Genomic DNA, 22,738 nt, shown 5'->3' on the forward strand with positions numbered 1-22,738 from the left:
TTGAGTTACATCAAATGCATCTCCAGGAGACCATTGCATTGAGAAGCAAAACAAGAGAGAAAGCCATCTAGCTACTGCCTACGGACCTGTAGGTCTGATATGAACTACTGACGCATCATCGGAGGAGCGCCAATGAGAATGATCAACCCCTCTGTGATCGTGTTCCTCTTCGGAATGGGTACTAGATTGGATTTCATGGCTTCTGGAACTTGCGGCGGCTGAAACGATTTTCTGTCGAGTCCTCTAGGTTTTCTAGAATATTAGGGTAATTATAGAGCTCAGAGGCAGTGGAGGAGGTGCCCAAGGCCCCCACTAGCGACCAGGCTGCGCCAAGGGCCCTCGGCATGCCCTAGTGCCTAGTGGGACGCATGGGCCTCCTGTGGTGATCATCCTTGGTCCCCAAGTTTCCTTATGATCCAAAATAATTCCCCAAAAAGTTTCGTGGCATTTGGACTTCATCTGGTATTGATTTTCTGCGAAGGAACAAACAGCAAAAAGCAGCAACTCGCACTGGGCACTATGTCAGTAGGTTAGTCCCAAAAAAGGTATAAAGTTGCTATAAAATGATAATAAAACATCCAAGAATGATAATATAATAGCATGGAACAATCCAAAATTCTAGATACGTTGAAGATGTACCAGCATCCCCAAGCTTAATTCCCACTCGTCCTCGAGTACGTAAATGATAAAAAACAGAATTATTTCTATCGAATGTTGCTTAACATGTTCATCATATTCTTTTTCTTTTTAGCATGGACATATGGATTTGTAGATGAAGCAAAGCAATAGTCTATAATTTTACATGAGAACTTCAATAATCAAGCATATCAACAAGCAACTAAGTCTTTCAAAATATCAACGCTAAAGAACGTTATCCCTGGACCATCATGCTCCATCATTGATCCATTCATGCAACACACCCAAATATTAGCTACATCCAATTCTCAAGTATGATAATAATGTTCCTTATTTGGTGCTTTATAATAGAAGATGGAGACTCAAATTCAAAAATAAAAATTGCATAAAGTAAATACATAGGCCCTTTGCAGAGGGAAGCACGGATTTGTAGAGGTGCCAGAGCTCAAAGTGAAAAATTTAGATATAAAATATTTTGGGTGGTATGCTTTTCGTGTCAACAAAAACCACTAAGAGTTTCGAATATCTCGCATGCTAAACAAATCATAGGCGGTTCCCAAACTGAAATCAAGTGTGTTCCTTTTTACATGATACTTTTCACATTGCACAGCTAGCTGCATCCACGGGTACCGTCCATACCAACACTTTCCAAGGAATTTATTATTTGACAATATAAAATAAATTTTCTTTGTATTTTGGGACTAGGCATCCCTATTACCACCATACTCTCATGCAATGACAAGTGAATAAACACTCATCTTGAGAATAACCTATTTAAAACGGAAGACATCGGCGACCGCTCCCCGCTTCATGAGCGGTACGGGCACACAAAATAGAAATTTATTTTGAACATTAGAGTTGGCACTCGCAAATTTACTTAGAATGATGTTGAAATACCGCATATATGTAGGGATGATGGATTCATTTGGCACAACTCTGGGTTTAGGATTTGGATGCACAACCAGTATTCCCGCCTAGTACAAGTGGAGGCTAGCAAATAGATTGACAAGCGCCCAACCAAGGAACGAAAACCATCATTTGCGAACATTAAACATAACTAACACCGAATAATGCAGCACAAGTAGGATGTAATTTCATAGCATAATTATTGACATCATGTGCATGCATAGGTAAACACAAACCTTAACACCAATATTCCTACTAAAGCATAATTACTCATCAACATAACTCACATATCACTATCTTCATACCACAAAACTATTGCAAAGAATCAAGTTTAATATCCAATGATCGTCATGAAAGTTTTTATTATATATCCCCTCGACATCTATTAGTTTGGGACTAATTTCAACTAAAGCAAATTGTTGTTGCAAATAACAAGGTCACAAACAAATATAAGTGAAGAACGAGAGCACATGTTTCTGTAAAATTTTCAACTCTCGAAATAATATAAGTGAAGCAAGAGAGGATTTCTTTAAAATCTCTACAAACTCCCCAAAAAAGACCAGTGAACCATGAGAGAAAATTCATTCAAAATAACAGCACCACCATGCTCAAAAAAATATAAGTGAAGCACTAGAGCAATTCCATGGCTCTAAAAAAATTAAGTGAAGCATGAAGAGAGCGATTCTAACAAACACTACAAGAAATATGTCAACTGACGACCCTCAATATTGGTCACCGAATGGTCACTGATTTTCATTTGTGACCTTTTTAGGACCAAAAACAAACGGTCGAAAGTTGAGGGTCTCTAATGAACTATAACGACATTTTTGCTAGATTGGTCGTAGGATTTTACGACCAAACGAAAGCATTGAAATTATTTTGGTCACTAGCAATCTGCCCACGTCACGTCGGCTCTGACATGGCAAGCTGACGTGGCATAGAATCAGCCCGGTCCAATTCGTTGTTTTAAATGGGCCGAGCCCGATAATCCAGCCCATTTAATGTTTTTTTCTCTTTATTTTGCTTAGCTGCATGGGCTTGACCCAATAATCCCCAACATTTTAGCCTTTTTTATTTTGGGTCGTGGCCTTTTACTTTCTATTTATTTTCTTTTTTGGCCATTTTATTTTTATACTGGTCCCACTAGTCACATTGGTCCCACATGTCATGCTGATCTCATAATTCATATCAACACCATAAATTTTGTAATTTGTCAAACAATTTGTGAGGTTTCCATTTCATAGGTATACAAATCACATACAAAATCAATATTTTGAACAGATCACAGAACAAATAAAATTCGTCCAAAAAACACTAAATTAGTCTATTACAATCTTTACACTACTACAACTCAAATATGCCTACTACAGTCTACTATTACAATACATGATATGCGGCTCTTTGCATATAGGCTTCACGACTTCACGCTTGGCTTCACATTTCACCTATGCAAAAAATAAGAACAAAATAGTAGCCAACGAGGAAACAAAATGGTACTCCCTCCGTCTGGAATTATTTGTCGCACAAATTGATAAAAAAAGGATGTACCTAGAACTAAAATACATCTAGATACATCCATCCCTATGACAAGTATTTCCGAACGGAGGAAGTATAATATGTACAGGTTGACGGTACTAATCGATGAGAACCTTTTGGAAGAAGACGCTAAAGCTAAGGATGAAACCTAATTAATCATGTTATTGTAGAAAACACAACACGTAAATAGTATGACTAACACTAATCAACATGTGTTTATGGAGTAACTAAAATATTCTCACTAGCTAGCAGTAAAAATATATTTGAAGGTGCAGGCCTTTAAAACTGTTTGGACCCGACAAAGAAAATGACATACTGTGACAACTACAGGGGGAGCATTGATTTTCAATAATTGCACAGCAGCAACTACAGTAAATTGAACATATCCTGCTTCAGCAATACGGAATACCCCCCATGCCAAAATTCAGAAGAAAAAACACTCTAGCAAGGCATGACCAACACTTGTTGGTACTTCCAGTAATATGCGTTTTCCGGATCATGGTTCCATTTCACATACTCTATATTTCTAGCAGGGGTGTAGATTTTGAGTTTTTGTGCTCCCGGCGTCCAAAACCTCCTGGTTTCACAGTGCAAGACTGAAAGCTTAAAAAGTTTCAGAAAAAGGCAAAGGCAACTGAACCTACAACCACAAGATAACATTCAGGAATTTTGTTACCCGGGATTATCTGCCGGCGCCTGCATCTGCGCTTCGGCGGCGGCTCACAAATTTTCTTACCCCACATAACATCACAAATTTATCTGAAGGAGAAAAATTATGTTACCCCACATACTAACATCACAAATTTGCATGAAAGCATTTCACCAAATTTTGCTAGATAACAGTCATTCTATTTTTAGTACTTTCGATGTCTTAACATCCTGGTCTCCTTACGCCTTTTTAGTTATTCACAGGCTAAATATTGGACTATACTATTCAGATAACGCTGAGTATGAAATCACACTTCAGATAGTTGTTCTTTTGACAATGATCTGAAACCATAGTGCTTGTTCAAGGAAAAAATGGGAACATAAAACTATCTAGGCCATTATAATTTGCAACACGTGGTAGGATTGGCATGTCTTACCTCGCTGTCGCTTGCTTCGCTAGAGTCAATATGCGAGTAGAATGAAAGCGGCGAGTCGGACTGGGCCTCCTCAAGCATCTCATGGAGGCACCTGCTGTCAGAGCTCCCCTTGGCATCTTCATGAAACTCCTGATCGGCGCAGCTGAGAAAATCCTTCAGCTCGGCGAAGCCACCATGACCGCCGAAGTTGGAGACGGAGGCCGCGCTCTTCTCCTCATGCCCGATCCATTGGGTTGTCGTCTCCTGCAGAAATGTCAAGTCCACCACTTCAGCTCCAAAATGCAGGTCACTCCCCAACTCATCTGCACATTCCCTGAACTGCATTATACAGAGACATGTGTGCTGAAGTACATGACTTGCCTCAGAGACACTTCTCCATCTTGGAATCACAGAGCCCGCGGATTTTCCCAGCTGAAAGCACCTGTCCATGGATGTATGTGTGTTACTGCTATGGAGTATAGAGAACAGAAGCTGTTCTGAAGCATATATCTCTCCCTAATAATAAAGCAAATACGGTTTCTGATCGTCCGTCTTGAAAATTACCCCTAAAGTTAGCATAAATTATCCACCATGCCACCGGTAAGTAATAGAAAATGTTTCATAAAACGAAAAATCTTGGACTGGGCCGCCCATCTAAAAAAGTCATATATTACGCTCTGCACGCTGGGAGAATATCCAACACACCGTATGGGCCGGCCCATGCACAGGCGTCTGCTTTTAGTTCCGTTTATTTATTTATTTTCAGTTCCGTTTTATTTTTTATTTTAAATAATTTAGAACTTCAAATAATATTTAAAATTTTAATAAACTGAAAATTATAAATCAACATATTTAAAAAATTAAAATGTTTGTGACTTCAAAAACTGCTTGGAGTTTTGTAAAAAATGCTCGCATATACAATAAAATGTTTGCAATTTTAGAAAAAATGTTTGTACAATAAGAAAAGTCCATGATCTCAAATACAATTCCATGTATTAAAAATTATTAAAGACATTTAACAAAATGCTTTCTAATTCAAAATATGTTAATGCATTTAAAAAATGTCCTAAAATTTTAAAAATAGCTAATGCCTGTTTTGACAGTTTCTTTTTTTTATTTAAAATTTTCCGTTCCATTTTTGTTTATTTATAATTTAAATAATTTAGAATTACAAAAACTTTTGCGTACTAAAAAATAGGAATTTTGAATTAAAATGCTAACGATTTTTTATTTTGAATTAAAAATAGGATTCAAAAAAAGCGCCGTATTTTTATATTTTTTTTTGCAAATTCCAAAACAATGTCCATGAATTTAATAAATATATTACTGATTTATAGAAATGTTTGTTTATTCAGAAAAACTTCATGCATTTCGAAAAATGTTTGTGAATTTAAATAAAATCCTCCAACATCAAAAATTATGTTCGTCTTTCTTGAATTGGTCGCCAATTCAAAAGAAAATATTTAAACCCGTTCGAAATATAAAAAATATTCACGATTTTTAGTAAATGTTTGTAAATTGTAAAAAATGTTCTCGATTTTAAAATTGTTCTCATATTTGTAAAATTGTTCACGAAAGATCTAATGTATGTAGTTAAATATTAATGCTTCTAAGTCTATGTGATAATATACCTGTATGAATTTTGAAGAATTAACTGTTGGATGGATAGAATTATTATTGTATGTTTTCTAAAAAAAATCTTGAAATTCAGAATAAATCTTTGAGTTACCAAGATTTTTTACAACCATGATATATATTTTTTGAAAATGTAAAGATTGCTTCAACTTGTGAATAAATTTAAAAGAAGAAACATTTTCTTTCATTTGTACACAAAATTTCTAAATCAAGCGATGATATGTGAACATAAGTGGTCACCATCATTGAAGATTATGTTTTTTTTCTTCCGTGGCAACACACGGGCCATTTTGCTAGTATATATATATATATATATATATATATATATATATATATATATATATATATGTCAGTGTAGTGCAGCACCACTGAAGATGGTGTTTCTAGAATAGATGGTGTTAAGTTTTGTAGGCATGCGGCTGGTGTGGGTCAGGACGGTTTAGTGTGCATGCTTGTCTCAAGCTGCTAGTGGAGAATCTTTGCTTTGCTTCAGAAACTCGTCAGGGATTTTGGAGATGGCATGCCGGTAAAAAAGGTGTGTCAGTCAGGTTCCTTTTTAGAATCCGTTTTGCTAAAAGGATTAAGCCTTGTGCTGATCTCTCCCTCCGCGGAGTTGCAATCGAGCTTCCCCGGAGTCATCGATGCTGCGTCGAAGCTCCATCAAGACTGCAATGGAGCTTCAATGGAACGTCAGGGTCTACAATGGAGCACCGTCGGGCTCGTCACGGCTGTAATGGAGCTCCGCCGGAGCTTCAATGGAGCATGCCACGGGAGCGCCGTCGGGTCGTTGGAGCTCGTCACGGCTGCAATGGAGCTTCGGCGGAGCTTCAATGGAGCATGCCACATGAGGGCCGTCGGGTCGTTGGAGCTCGCTACGGCTGCAATGGAGTTTCACCGGAGCTTCATTGGAGCATGCCATGGGAGCGTCGTCGGGTCGTTGGAGCTCGCTGCGGCTGCAATGAAGCTTTCACCGAAGCTGCAATGGAGAGCCACCAGGGCCGTTGGTGTTTGTTGTGGATGCAATGAAGCTTTCACCGGAGCAACAATGGTGTATCGCCAGGGCTCGGAGGTTTTTTTCACGCTTCGGTGCAGGGGGGAGCTTCCCGTAGGGGTGGTGCTGCCGCAAGCGCGAGCAGCGTTTTTGCAAGGCGGGAACGACGCTGGGACCGAGCCTGGTGCCCCGCAGCCTCAATCGTGCGATTTGAAAAGTCCCAATCGTGCGGTTAACGACCCGGCTGATCCCACACAGGGATCAGCCGGCTGATTCGTAGCATCGCCCATGTCAGTAACATACCCGTTGTGTCATGCTTGCAGTGGGTACTTGCCACCGGAGTTTATACATCATAGAATAATCTCCAATAAACTGGACATATTCAGCCTGGGTGTTGTGGTTATAAAGATAATTGCAGGACCTACAGGCTACTCCAGAAGTGATGAAATGACCTCCGATCAATTCACTAAGATTGTAAGAATTGCGTCTACTAATTAAGATAGACTGTATATTGTCACTGGTACTTGTCTGTTTTCTTCTATGTATCTAATACACTAACGTTCGGTGTGTTCTGAATTGCCAGGTGCATGGGAATTGGAGGAATAGGCTACAATCAGCGGCGTCAGGGGATTTGTTGGAGTCGTATTCTCAACAAGTGAAGATATGTGCGCGCGGGCGGGAGGCCACGGAGGATTCACAGAGGAGCAGTGGAGGCGGGCGCGGGTGCTTACCAGCGGAGGCGAGGAGCAGAGCCGCGCGGGCGCTGGCGTCGGACCAGGGCGCGGTCCCCGTGCCCAGAGGAGAGGAGGGCGGCTGCAGCCCGCGGCGGGGACGGACCGGCGCTCTCGTGTCGCCGCCGTTGCCGCTCGCTCGCTAGTGCTGCTGCTGCTCGCCTCGGGGGCCAGCACGTCGACGAGGGCGTTGGAGTGGCGGTGCAGGGCGACGGAGGCGGAGGGCTTGAGCAGATCGCGGTTGATGGTGCTGAGGATGCGCACGTAGTAGTTGCTGCCGGTGGTGGAGCCGATGATGCCGTTGTTGCCGTCGACCATCTCCATGAACTGGCCGATGACGAGCGGCACCGACTGCATCCGCTTGACCTCCTCCTACGCGCGCAGCAGCTCGCGCTTCAGGTTCTTCTGCTCGTCCTTGACGTACTCCTCCTGGATCTCGACGAACTCCATGTGGCGCTGCAGCGACTTGAGGCGGCCGTAGAGGTCAAGCTCTGGAGAGAGTGGGTGCTGGGGCGGCCGAGGGTGGCGAGCTCGGCGACGCCATAGGATCGGATCTGGGAGGGAGGGAAGTGTTGTCTCTATAAACCTGCACCTGTTTAGCTGTCAGTTTCATTTAGAGAAAATAAAGCAGCTGCTCGACGAGCCTGTTCGTGCATTAGCTGATCCGTTGTTTTTTCGCTAGGCTAGTTAGTCAGCTTCCTTGCCAAGTTAGTTAGATAGTTTCAGCCGCCATGCGCGCGTCGTGGGATGTGACGAGCTCAAGGGAGCGTGGCGGCGTCGTGAGAAGTGGCGAGCGGGCATGGGATGGCATGCCGAGAAGCTCGGATCACGACCCGATTTTCCTTGTATTCAGCAGCATAAATAACGAATAAGAAGAACAGAAAAGTTGTAAGTTTTTCGCAACGCAAACCACCTCTCTCTTTATCCGAATTCAGAGCAAAGTTGCTATCGCCGGCTGACAATTGGCATCAGAGCTAGCGTTCGGGAACGCCATGGCCGGCAGCAACAAGGACGGAGAGGCAGTGGAGAAGGGGGGCGCAAGTCGCCAACGAGGTCGCGGTCGCCAACACCGTCGACGCGACCACGCGGAAGGAGCGTGATTCGGAGGGGCGGCAACGAGGTCGTCGTCCACGAGCGCGTGATCCGCGACGCCGGCGCAAGCTCCCACATCGTCTACCCCACACTGACGTCGACAAACTACATCGAGTGGGCGCAGGTGATGAAAATCAACCTGCGCGCGCAAGGCCTCTGGGAGGCCATGTCCGACATGGGAGAGCCGGGAGAACGCGAGGACATGGCGGCCCTGTCGGCATTGATCCGAGCAGTGCCACCGGAGCTGGTACCTATCCTCGCCTCCAAGGCCACCTCCGCCGAGGCGTGGGAGGCTGTCAAACTGATGAAGATGGGGGTGCACCGCGCGCGGAACGCGACGGCACAGCGCCTCCGCACGGAGTTCGAAGCGCTCGCGTTCAAGGACGGCGAGACGCTCGACAGCTTCGCCATCCGCGCCACGAACGTCGCCAACAATCTGCGATCCCTGGGAGACAAAGTGGAGGAAATAAAAATCGTCGAAAAAATCCTCAATGCAGTTCCCCCTAAATACTCGCAGATAGCCTGCTTGATCGAGACGCTACTCGACCTCGAGGAGCTGTCTATGGAGGAGTTGATCGGCCGTCTCACCTCTGCTGAAAAGCGGTACGGGGCGGCTCATCGGAGGGAATGGGATCCCAACTCCTCCTCACGGAGGAAGAATGGATCACGCGCGGGAAGAAGATGAAGGAGCAGGGCTCCAACTCCGGCGGCGGGAGCGGCAAGAAGGGTCGGGGCAAGCAGCAGAACGGCAAGGGTAGCTCAGACCATGATATGTCGCAGGTCAAGTGCTACAACTGCAACAAGTATGCAAGGCACATCTCACGAGATTGCAAGGAGCCACGGCGAGAAGGCAAAGGACAGCAGCAGCAGCCACGTGCGCAAGCACATCTCGTCCCGGCTGGCGAAGAGGAGAAAGCCGCCCTCCTCATCCGCACCTGCAACATCAGCGACGACGATGGACCGTCACTGATGATGGCGCAAGTGAACGCGCCAACGACGCAGCCGGACGGGGACAGCATGCATGATGAACAGGCGGTCGAGCACGCCCTCCTCGCCAACGATCCGCGCCGCGACGACGCCTGGTTCCTCGACACAGGGGCGAGCAACCACATGACGGGGCATCTCTCTGCCTTCTCGGACCTGGACACCACCGTCACGGGCACGGTGAAGTTCGGGGACGGATCGCTGGTGGAGATAAAGGGCCGCGGGACCGTGCTCTTCGCCTGTGCCAACGGTGAACACCTCGCCCTGGCCGACGTCTACCACATCCCTCGCCTTCGCAGCAGCATCACCAGTCTTGGGCAGCTCGAGGAAAGCGGCTGCAAGATCACGATCCGCGGCGAGTATCTGAAGCTCCATGATCGGCGCGAGCGCCTCCTCGTCACGGTGCCCAGGGCGCGGAATCGGCTGTACATCGTCACGCTCGTCATCGCCAAGACGGTCTGCCTCGCAGCAGTTCGCGGTGACGAATCCTGGAGGTGGCACGAGCGCTACAGCCACCTCAACTTCAACGCACTCCAGAAGCTCGCGCAGCGTGACATGGTGCGCGGGCTGCCCACGATCGACCACGTAGGGCAGTTGTGCGACGGCTGTCTCGCTGGGAAGCAACGCCGTGCTTCTTTCCCACAGCACGCGAGGAAGCACGCCACGGGCCTGCTCGACCTAGTGCACGGCGACCTATGCGGGCCGATCACGCCAGCGACACCAGGAAGGCGTCACTATTTCCTCCTGCTGGTCGACGATCTAAGCCGCCATATGTGGCTCACGCTCCTGACGACGAAGGACCAGGCGGCAACGGCCATCAAGCAGTTCAAGGCCGGCACGGAGGTGGAAATAGGGCGCAAACTACGCCTGCTACGCACGGATCGAGGGGGAGAGTTCACGGTGGCCACGTTCGCGGCATAATACGCAGATGAGGGCGTGGGACGGCAGCTCACGGCGCCGTACTCACCCCAACAAAACGGTGTTGTAGAGCGCCGCAACCAGACGATCATCGCCACCGCACGAAGCATGATGAAAGCCATGGTGGTACCGGCCATATTCTCGGGGGAGGCGGTGTCCACCGCCGTCTACCTGCTGAACCGCTCGCCCACGAAGAGCATCGACGGCAGGACGCCGTTTGAGGTATGGCACGGATACAAGCCCGATGTAAGCTACCTGCGTGTATTCGGCTATGTGGTGCATGTCAAGACCACGAAGCCGCACCTGTCGAAGCTTGAGGACAGGAGCAAACCGATGGTATTCTTCGGCTACGAGCCCGGGACGGCGGCGTACCGTGTCTTCGATCCTGTCGGAAATCGTGTGCACGTTACACGCGATGTCGTCTTCGATGAAGGAACCCACTGGGACTGGGAGGACACGGCGGGGGCACAGGAGGCTGCCCCGTTCCACGTCGAGCTTTTCTCCTACCCGGTCACGAACAACTTCCCTGCAGGATCGGGCACGACGGGTGAAATCCCTGCTCCTGAACCAGCTACGCCCGCACCAACACCGAACACCTTCGCTGACGACGGCGCGTCAGCGGGACGCCCCTCGCCACCACCAAGCGCCAGCACCATCGCGGGAGCGACAGACAATCCTGCGCCACGACCAGCAATGACTCCTACTGCTCCGCCCCCACTGCACCCCATGCTCACGCGGGCACGCGACGGCATTGTACAGCCTAACAGACTGTATGATGACTTTGTTTTGGCAGCGGAGGCGGACGCATACGATCTAAGTGAGCTGTGTCTCGCCGTTGCAGAGGAGCCTGTCAGCGTGGACGCAGCGCTCTCAGAGGAGTGCTGGAGCAGGGCCATGGACGACGAGCTGGGGTCTATTCGCGGCAACAGCACGTGGGAGTTTGCCACACTCCCGTGCGGTCACCGTGCGATAGGCCTCAAATGGGTCTTCAAGGTCAAGAAGGACCCAGACGGCAACGTGATCAAGCACAAGGCGCACCTCGTTGCCAAGGGCTATGTCCAACGACACGGGGTGGACTTTGACGAGGTCTTTGCACCGGTAGCAAGGATGGAGACTGTGCGGCTGCTGCTCGCGGTGGCTGCCCACTGTGAGTGGCGGGTGCACCACATGGACGTGAAGTCCGCGTTCCTCAACGGCGACCTCACGGAGGAGGTCTATGTGCACCAGCCACCAGGTTACGTCAGCGTCGGCAACGAAAACAAGGTACTGCGGCTGCGCAAAGCACTCTATGGTCTTCATCAGGCACCCTCGGCATGGAACACAAAGCTGGACGACTCCCTCGTCTCACTTGGCTTCGAGAGGAGCCCGCTTGAGCACGCCGTGTACAAGAGGAGCAATGACAAGGCAACGCTCATCTTCGGCGTCTACGTCGACGACCTGATCATCACGGGCACCTGTGAGGAGGAGATTGCAGCGTCCAAGGAACAGACGCACCACTTGTTCGACATGAGCGATCTCGGCCTGCTAAGCTACTACCTCGGGCTGGAAGTGAAGTAGGAGGCAGGTGAGATCACAATTTGTCAAGGCTCCTATGCAGTGAAGATCCTTGAAGCGGCAGGGATGACTGGGTGCAATCCTTGCCACACCCCGATGGAATCACGCCTGAAGCTGTGCAAAGGGAATCCTGCTGACGCCGTCGACGCCACGCGCTACCGGAGCATCGTCGGGAGTCTCCGGTACCTCTGCAACACCAGGCCCGACATCACTCACGTCGTTGGGATGGTGAGCAGGTACATGGAGGCTCCCACAATGGCACACTGGGCGGCCGTGAAACATCTTCTGCGCTACATCAATGGAACGACATGATTCGGATGCTGCTATCTGAAGGGGAGGACACCAGATCCTGTTTTGACAGGGTTCAGTGACAGCGATCACGCCGGTGACCTCGACGATCGGAAGAGTACAACTGGGTACGTTTTCTTCCTCAATTCAGGCATCATCACATGGACGTCGCAGAAGCAGAAGCTCGTCGCGCTCTCGTCCTGCAAGGCGGAGTACATTGTGGCGGCAACAGCAGCGTGTCAGGGGGTATGGCTGAGTCGACTCCTCGGCGAGCTGATCGGCAAACCCCCGTCAACGGTGAAGCTGCGGATAGACAGCATGTCTGCAATCGAGCTCTGCAAGAACCCAGTTCATCACGAGCGGAGCAAACACATCGACACTCGCTATCACTACATTCGTGAGAAGGTGAGTGAAGGCAAGGTGGACGTAGAGCACATCAGAACTAACGGCCAGCTTGCCGACATTCTTACCAAGGCACTAGGGCGCACAAGGTTCGTAGAGATGAGGCTCAAGCTTGGAGTCATGGAGTTCTCATCAGGGTGTTAGGTTTAAGGGGGGATTTGTTGTCTCTATAAACCTGCACCTGTTTAGCTGTCAGTTTAAGTTTCAGTTAGAGAAAATAAAGCACCTGCTGGACGAGCATGTTCGTGCAGTAGCGGATCTGTTCTTTTCGCTAGGCTAGTTAGTCAGCTTGCTTGCCAAGTTAGTTAGATAGTTTCAGCCGCCATGCGCGCGTCGTGGGATGGCACGAGCTCAAGTGAGCATGGCGGCGTCATGGGAAGTGGCGAGTAGGCATGGGATGGCATGCCGAGAAGCTCGGATCATGACCCGATTTCCCTTGTATTCAGCAACATAAATAACGAAGAAGAAGAATAGAAAAGTTGCAAGTTTTTCGCAACGCAAACCACCTCTCTCTCTATCCGAATTCAGAGCAAAGTTGCCGTCATCGGCTGACAGGAAGGAGGTAGGGGTGGGGGTTTGGGGCGGCTGCGGACTGGGGATGAGGGAAGAGTGTGTGGCTGCGCAGGGGTGGTCGGTGGGTGGAAAAATGTGGAGAGGACAAAACTAGGGTTTCAGCTGGGGAGGCGAGGGCTACCGTTGGATCCGGGATCATCCGACGGTCTTTGTTGCATGATCCATATGACATACCCATTGACCAATCAAAACACGGTATGACATTGAGACCATTTGAATTGGTCATAAGAGCAACTCCAACCACGGGACTCCCACGAAAGCGAGTCAAATGATTAATCTTATGGCCGAATTCATGTCATAGTTTGTTAAAATGACATCATATTGCGTACAAGGGTGCATCTTGGAATTGCAAACAATGTTGGCTACGGAAGTTTTCATTTTCATTGGACGAAAAAATCATTTTCCATTTTTCGAGTGCCCAAAATGAGTTTTTTTGTGAAGGACATATAATATATTTGTTGTAAAATTGGACCAAATCATTTTTCTAAAATACTAGGCCATATTTAATGTACAATTGACCAAATGTTTGGGTGTCAAAACAATGTTTCTTCAGGAGGTTTCATTTTCCTTGTATGAAAAATTCATTTTCCATTTTTCAAGTGCCCGAAATGAGTTTTTTGTGAAGGACCTACCATATATTTGTTTCAAAATTGTACCAAATCATTTAAAAAAATACTAGGACATATTTAATGCACAATTGACCAAATGTTTGGGTGTCAAAAGATTTTATCCAGCTCTCGTGAAAAAGACAAATTGTCACCGATTCAGCACGAAGCGGGTCAAATTTGAACTAGAGGTGCCTCATAGTTTTCTCATAATTATTTCCTAAAATAATTTTTAGGTAAAGAAGTATCTGTTTAATCAGAGATCCAACAAAAGTTTGGCAAGATTCAACCCCTAGCTATGAACGGTCATGCGTGACGTTTTGACCGTATTTTGAAACGGGCATAACAAATTAAAAAAAACAAAAAATGCAAAACCTTCGCGTTGTGTCATAATATGTGATCAAGTTACCATAAAAAATAATAATCTTGTAATACAGTGATTATTTAAAAAAAGTGTTCTAAAAAATGGGCTATCGTGTGTGAAGATTCATGGTTTTCAAGCCAAATGATCAATCTTATGGCCACATTCATGGCATAGTTTGTTGAAACGATCTAATATTACGCACAAGGGTGCATATTGGAATGGCAAACAATGTTAATTAAGGAAGTTTTCATTTTTTTGTATTAAAAATTCATTTTCCATTTTTCAAGTGCTCGAAATGAGTTTTTTTGTAAAGGACCTACCATATATTTGTTTTAAAATTGTACCAAATCATTTTTTAAAAATACTAGGACATATTTAATGCACAATTGACCAAATGTTTTGGTGTCAAAATATTTTATCCACCTCTCGTGAAAAAGAAAAATTGTCGCCGATTTAGTAGGAAGCGGATCAAATTTGAACTAGAGGTGCCTCATAGTTTTCTCATGATTTTTTCCTAAAATTATTTTTAGGTAAAGAAGTATCTGTTTAATCAGAGATCCAACAAAAATTTGACAAGATTCAACCCCTAGCTATGAACGGTCATGCCTGACGTTTCAACCGCATTTTGAAACGGGCATAACAAATAAAAAAATCAAAAAAATGCAAAACCTTCGCGTTATGTCATAATATGTGACCTAGTTACCAAGAAAAATAAGAAACTTGTAATACGATGATTATTTTGAAAAAGTGTTCTCAGAAATGGGCTATCGTGTGTGAAGATTCATGGGCTTTCAAGTCAAATGATCAATCTTATGGCCACATTCATGGCATAGTTTATTGAAACGATCTAATATTATGCGCAAGGGTGCATATTGGAATGGCAAACAATGTTGATTAAGGAAGTTTTCATTTTCCTTGTATGAAAAATTCATTTTCCATTTTTCAAGTCCCCAAAATGAGTTTTTTTGTGAAGGACATACCATATATTTGTTTCAAAATTGTACCAAATCATTTTTCTAAAATACTAGGCCATATTTAATGTACAATAGACAAAATGGATGGGGTGTTAAAATCTTTTATCCACCTCTAATGAAAAAGACAAATTGTCGCCGATTCAGAAGGAAGCGGGTCAAATTTGAACTGCAACTGCATTATAATCTGCTATTTATTTTTCTCAAAAATCATTTATAGGTACATAAGTATCTATTTAATAAGAATTACATGGTGTGGTGACTTGATGCCGAGGTTTGGATGGTGGTCGAGGGCCCCAACTCCAGAGCGCGTGAACTTGCATGCGAGCCACGTGGTCACCGCGTTACCGTTGCGTTGCCACACATTCTGGGTGGAGTAGCCATGTCTGGTGGGTTAGACACTCCCTCGGTAGGTGTCAGGAAGAAGAATACAATAAAAGAATCTCACGAGGAGACCGAACTAAGCTCAAACGTGAATTAGCAGCCAAGTGTTTGATTAGCGGTGCGGGTAATGCACATAGACAATGGGCCTAAATTTTGGCTGAGGATGATCATCTACTAAGGAGACTCTCTTGCCAAATTTTTAGCTCAAATGGATGAACCTAGGTGACACTTGCTTTGCAAAGTACCACACTGTGCAGAAATATGGATGTTGAAGGTCGGATCAAATGAATCAATGGATTGAGCTAAAATTTGGTGTATGATGTTAATTAGGGCATATGAAGGCACTGTAAAAAATTTATACCATTTGGACATGCCAAAGTGACAATTCCTTCACAAAGTGCTATTCTGAAGAGAATAGGAAAATGAATGTTGCTGAATTATTTTCGAACTATGGAAGGAAGGATTTTCACATATTTGAGGAATATATGATCCAAAGTATTTATGAGAATTTTTTGAGAATTTTTGGAATGCCAGAATAGTAGGTTGCTTCACAAACTAGGCAAAAAATAACACATGGACATGACACGTAGGCAAAACTGATGATGTGGCACCTAGTCATAGCTATGACCATCTATATTGGTCGTAACTAGCTACAAATTAGGCAGCAAAACAGGGGTATCGGCTTTACGACCTTTTCCAGTAAGGAAGTTACGACCTTTCTGATGAGAAAGGTCGTTAGTTTTTGGGGTTAGGACCCCACCGGACAGCTTACGACCAATTGATCTCAAATGGTCGTAGATTTACGACCAATTCTGTGAGTGTCACTGACAGAAGGTCGTTAGTTGACATATTTCTTGTAGTGAAATCATAGCATAATTTGGATCTCTCATATGGGTGTGTACAGAAAGGTTTATTATGACAAACTAACCAGCAAAGCAAGTAAAGACTCACATAATACAATACGCTCCAAGCAAAACTCATGATATGTGACGAATAAAAATATTGCTCCAAGAAAAATTACCGATGGTTGTTAGAAGAAAGAGGGGATGCCTTTCGTGGCATCCCCAATCTTAGTTGCTTGGTACTATTTGGTTATTACCTTGGGGTGCCATGGGGCATCCCCAAGATTATGCTTTTATCACTCCTTATTCCTTCATCCATCGTGATCTCACGCAAAACTTGAAAACTTCAATCATATAAAACTCAACAAAACCTTCTTCAATTTAGGTACTATTGAAAACCAATTCCAATTTTATTTTTGCATTATACCTACTATATCCTAACTTTACCATGGCTTATACCCCCGATACAAACCATAGAATCATCAAAATAAGCATACAACCAAAAGAAAACAGAATATGTCAAAAACAGAACAGTTTGTAAAGATTCGAATTTTACTCATACTTCTCGAACTCTGAAAATTCTGTAAAATTAGGACAACTTAGCGAATTGGTATATTAATCTTAGTAAAAATATTCACACACTTTCATCCCTTTTGTGATTTTCTAAAATTCTTCTACTGGACGCAAAAGTTTGTGTTTTCCAACAAGATCAAAGCAGTTATCACCCAATATGATCCTAAAGGCTTTACTTGGCACAAAAACTAACTAAAACATAAAAAAACAATCATAATAGTAGCATAATTGTGCAAACACTCAAGAATATAAGGCAAAAGTGAAAAATAAAATCTATTCATTGGGTTGCCTCCCAACAAGCTCTTTCTTTATAGCCATCAAGATAGGCTAGAGATTTTATTGATGCTCACAAGAAAGATAGTATTTGAAACACAAAGAGAGCATCATGTAGCATAAGAAAAACATATTTAACTCTAACATACTTCCTATGCATAGGCATTTCATAAGAGAAGAATTTAACAAGAAAAGAAATATCTAACATATGCATGGAAGACAAAAGAAACAATAGCAATCTCAACATGAAGGAAGGTAATTTGGTGTATTGAATATTACTATACCAATATTTCCATGTCTCATAATAACTGCATGTAGTATCATATTCAAATTCAACAATATATCTATCACATAGAATATTATCTTCATGGACGACATGTGTAAAAGTCTTATAATCTTCCGAGGTAGTGGGATTAACATCATCTAAAGTCATGACCACGCTCCGAACCCACTTTCACTACTAGGAAAAGGCTTGCTAGTGGCGCACCTGTTTTGGCTACTAATGGCGCACTATAGGTGCGCCACTAGCATCACGCCATTAGATTTTTTTACTAATGGCGCACCAGGCAGTGCGTCATTAGTATAGCTCATGGTGCGCCATTAGTATGCCTCCCAGGTGCGCCATTAGTATGCCTCCCAGGTGCGCCATTAGTATGCCTCCCATGTGGGCCATTAGTATGCCTCCCAGGTGCGCCATTAGTATGCCTCCCAGGTGTGCCATTAGTATAGCTCATGGTGCGCCACAGGTTATACTACCAGCTCTAAAAATATTCAATTATTATCCTCACACCCACAAGAAGGTTCAAGATAAACACATATTACACCATAATGAAAATATGTTTATAAACATGCACATACATTGAACGCAAGTTGACAAACAAATTAACCTAGAGGAAGCATAGTTTTGACCATCTTAACAATCATCTAGAACACACAAGTCACAAGAAGATAAGGACTATTGGGTACTATGAGAGACTTCACATGGTCCAGAACACACAAGTTTGTATCTACATGCACAAAGTGCAAGCTCCAAAACACTCGAAACACCAAATGGTCTACAAGACAATAAGGTCCATGATTACAGGTTGGTTGGTCCATAAACGCTAGAGAGTCATCATGTCCATGTGCATCAATTGGTTGAGTACCTAAAAACATTTTGCACAAATTTGTCAAGAAAGTGGAACCAAATCAAGTTGTTAAAATCTCATATGCGTATTAAAAATATTCGATCAAAAGATTATCATGGTATCATAGTTAACAATATAGTTTCTATAAAAGTTATAATCATCTCACATGCTATTATATAGAACTATGTTCCAGTGCTTGTAGTTTTATCAACAATGAATGCATTGAGCATCTTAAACAAAGATTGTCATGATATCATAGTTAACAATATCGTTTCTATGTGGTTATTTTCACACGTTGACACACATTTGTCTTCTACTAATAAGAAACTAACATTTATTATCATGAAGTTAAGGAGTGTGTGCTCATCGTAGTAATCATATAAGTATGATGGCACCAACACATTCTGATGTAGGTGCAGTCATCATGACCTTCCACATAATTAAGGACAGAAACATCTATCTAAATAAATGACAAGAGTACAAAACAAAAGACAGATGAAATTAAGTTGATTAGCTTGTAGAATCAGGGATAGTGGTGAGCTTAGGCAGCTTTGAAATATGATTTTTTAGAATAAATTAAGTTGTGTATAATTGTATATACCACCTGAAAAATGATGCCTTTAGTATAAACCATGGAAGCCAGATTTCATAAGACATTGCTTCGGCCGAGTTTGGCATTGTATTTTTTTTCAAAATCACACTACTCTAAAATCACAGGATTATAATGATGATTTTAATCAACCACCACATACACTGGTATCTCGGAGGAAAAAAAATTAGTCGGCAATTATTTTTTATCTACAAAATCAGAACTTAAACTTTGTTGTTGCTTCAATAAAAACTTGCATATTCAGTTTTAATTCGCGAAAGATGGGTTTCATCTCTCTGTTCTGTTTCTAAAAGTGAATGGCACAACTAATCACAAACCTCCTACAATCTGACCAGTATATGATTTTCATCAACCACCAAATGAGTCATACTAAGCTATCATATGCGTATTCTCAAGATACAGTAGCAGGTGAACAAATATTCAGTGTTAATGAGCGTGATATATCACAGAAATTGCCATTGCTTTGCTTGGCAAATGATTTGGACAAACATAAAGTAAAAATGAACAATGTGCAAGTTTCTCCTACCGGCATTCACCCCATTGATATCCTCTGTGAGAATGAGATCAAGCGATGCATCAAAATCACTATGCCCAATCACCGAGAACAAAATCTCTTCCTTCAGAAAAACAATCAGGAGAAAAAGAACTTATGTTAACTAAGTAAATAAGCAACTCAGAGGACCTCAAAATATTCTTGTAAACTTAGTGCTTAGAACAAGATTCCATAAGGCTTACCAACGAAATGTCACGGTTAGTAACCAGAGTGTAATTTGTCTTCTTCTCAAAGTGTTTCTTTCAGCATATGCCAACTCTGAATAATTTAGAAATAACAAGATTATCAAATTTGAGAATGTTCAAGAGAAAATGTGCAATACTTGCTAGGCAAACTCATAATTATGGATTATCAGGTGAAAAAAACCAATTCACATAGCTAAACAACTGTTTTGGTCGTTAGATAAACAATCAGATAATCAGCTCGAAAATAGGCAGTACAGAGTAACAAGTTGAACTGTTTACATTTTATAGAACTTCCAGAGAACAAACTCATTATGTATACAAGTAAAAGCACTCCATGTATAGATTCACCGTTTCAACATAACAGAGGTAGCGACTTTGATGATGATCAGATTAAGCAAAACTATCATTTCAGAATTCACATTAGCAAAGATCAAACAAAATCATATGACAGCTCTATCAACTCCTTCTTAACAGTTGGGACGAACAACATCAAGATCAAACTCAAGAATAAGTAGGTCCATGAGTTCACCATCAATCATATTCGTAACACATCATACGCATCTCACATGTTACACTAAAAATGGAAATTATGCAGATATATGGCCTAAGTGATATAAAGATCCAGGACAGTTATACTTGAGCACTAACAGGAAACATGGTGTCATTTTGAAGAACAGATCAGTATTCAAGTCCCCCACAAACCACAATCCTAGTCAGACATAGCATTGTCCTTTATACAAATTACCAAACACCGGAAAATGGTGACAAGACTCAATTGTTTCGAGAACCAGAATTCACCATAACCAGTGTAGGTTCGTACTAGCAAAAATAATCATAATAAATCCTTTCACACATAATTGAATGGTATTTTAGCTCTGCACCTAAAGCCTTTAAGCATAGAATTTAACTTCACGAGCAACACTGAGTACAAATTAGAGATTTGTTTACATAGATTCCATTTTTTTAATTATTTGATCCTTTCATTTTTATTCTTGATTGAAGGTAACCGATCCTGATGATCGGTCTCATACATTGTATGACTACATGATTCGCCAGAATCCTTCGGTGGGTACAATGATGGAATTGTCATATAATTCCGTTGTGGGAATGAGTGATCATGAGAGCTTCATATGATTGAAATTAAACATACTGAAGTATTAAGCTCCTATTCTCACATTGCAAGAGTGGCCGATGCAGGAACAGACTTTGCAGCTTTTGTCCAGTACATTGGAGTCCCTTCACTTGACATATCTTATGGACTATGTATGTGTGCTCATTATTTTATCGGGTAATCATGCAGTGGCGAGCATCTGGTTTATCGGGTAATCATGTACTGGCGAGCATCTCGTGTCTGACTGCCTTGAGACTTGCAGATGATGAGATCAGATCATTCCCTTCAATTATGTCTCCTACGGGTCCAAACAGGAGGTATCTTTTCTTCTGGAAAGTGAGATATGCAACTTTTAGACACACAGGGTAGTTCCCTCATTTAGTTTCATCAAGGAAACTAAAACAGAATCATGATATAGACTCGCTTCTTATTGATTGGTACACAGGTTTTCATGAAATTATCATTAAGTGTGGTGTGTAGAAGTAGCTCCAAGAATTACAAGGGTGCAAGGGCCTTATTTCTTATGGAATTGTATTTTGTTATTCATATGTGGATTATTGACTTGCCAAATCATTGACCTCCTATAGTATGATTAGATCAATATAAAGAGTGTGGATTCTATTTTTTTAACAAACTCCCAAATGAAACCATTGTCCAGTGTTTATATTGGTTGGTGGTAACATCTACCTTATAGTTAGGTGGCTATTTGATCAAAATAGAAACTCTCAAGTCCGTAGATGACCTACAAACACAGAGGAACGTCTCAAAAGGCGCACCACACGTGCGCCCCTCCCCCTAGTCTAGTTTAAATGGACGCTACACAAGGATGATCTCAAGGTTTCGCATAGTGGAAACAAATGCTGAGATGCTGAATGCCCTGATCAAGTGTCATAAAAGAGGAACCATAAGTGTGCAAGCAATCAGCTAGCAACTTGACCATAGTCCTTGAAATTTTTCTTATGCAAATGTCACATGCTAAGGTATCTGTAAAGTACTTATCATAAATCAATAAACACTCAGTTGGCCAGCTGAGTCTACATCCGAAGGGTCAATCCAGAAGCTTGGATGGAAAATAAAAAAATAAAAAAGAGAAGAGAAAGGAGTACCGCGAGAGACGCTCTTTCAGATGTTCATGCCTTTTGAGAACACCCAACACTGCAAAATAAAAGGGCAAGTACGGGTAAGACAGTAAGTAAGTAGGGCAAGCTACTTCGTAGAATCGATAACACGTGGGTAAGAGGCAGATGATTCCTTGAGGGTACAAGATAATAATAGCTACAACTACTGAAGATAAAGGTCATTACGCCGTGTACACGTGGTCTCGAGTTTCGCATCGTCGTCTCTTGAATAAGTCTGCAAAAGTTCATGGAAGGGAAGGGGAGAGGCAATTAACACATATGCCGAAGATTTTACAATACCAATCCATCTGTAGATGATATGGTATACCAGTTCCGATAACGAGTGCTGCCGACGCCTCAGCTGCTGCCCGTGCTGGAAAATGTAATAATGGGATTAAACTGAAAGAACTGTGAAATTTGAGTTCCTGATGGATTTATCCGGCTAGACTAGACACGGTAAATGCAGCAGTAGCAACAAGCATCGTTGAGTAACGGGAGGGAGGTGGGTTTTCGGCCGGTCGTACGCACCTCCGTGGGGGAGCTCAGGGCCAGCGTGACGGAGAGGTCCATCCGGCCCGATGCCGGCCAGGGGCGGCGGATCTCGACAGCCGCACCAACGGCCGGGGCGGAGGCAGCAGGGGCGGCGCGACGGGGTAGAACGGGGACGGCGGTGGCGTCCACGCGCGCGAGGCGCGGTGGGGATGAGCTGTCG

The 22,738-nt window shown here is 43.7% G+C and overlaps 1 protein-coding gene and 1 long non-coding RNA gene across 3 annotated transcripts; both read right to left on the reverse strand.

Annotated features, from left to right (window-relative positions):
• Positions 1-2,751: 2,751 nt before the first annotated feature.
• LOC123450596 (probable pathogenesis-related protein ARB_02861) lies at positions 2,752-7,949 on the reverse strand. Its single transcript, XM_045127766.1, has 5 exons — positions 7,945-7,949; positions 7,500-7,892; positions 4,524-4,584; positions 4,164-4,406; positions 2,752-3,837 (listed from the first exon to the last, which is right to left on the reverse strand). The coding sequence occupies exons 1-5, from the start codon at positions 7,947-7,949 to the stop codon at positions 3,826-3,828; spliced, it is 714 nt and encodes a 237-aa protein (XP_044983701.1). The 3' UTR covers positions 2,752-3,825.
• A 10,255-nt stretch (positions 7,950-18,204) lies between these two features.
• LOC123448858 lies at positions 18,205-22,324 on the reverse strand. 2 transcript variants are annotated; one of them, XR_006631935.1, is made up of 6 exons: positions 22,213-22,324; positions 22,015-22,063; positions 20,973-21,237; positions 19,795-19,870; positions 19,586-19,676; positions 18,205-18,467 (listed from the first exon to the last, which is right to left on the reverse strand). It is a non-coding gene; the product is annotated as an uncharacterized LOC123448858 (long non-coding RNA). The 2 variants fall into 2 exon arrangements; XR_006631936.1 differs by lacking the exon at positions 20,973-21,237 and having other exon boundaries at positions 22,213-22,315.
• Between the last annotated feature and the right edge of the window lie 414 nt (positions 22,325-22,738).

Source organism: Hordeum vulgare, chromosome 4H (genome assembly GCF_904849725.1).
Source record: "Hordeum vulgare subsp. vulgare chromosome 4H, MorexV3_pseudomolecules_assembly, whole genome shotgun sequence".
In the NCBI taxonomy this organism is placed as follows: domain Eukaryota; kingdom Viridiplantae; phylum Streptophyta; class Magnoliopsida; order Poales; family Poaceae; genus Hordeum; species Hordeum vulgare.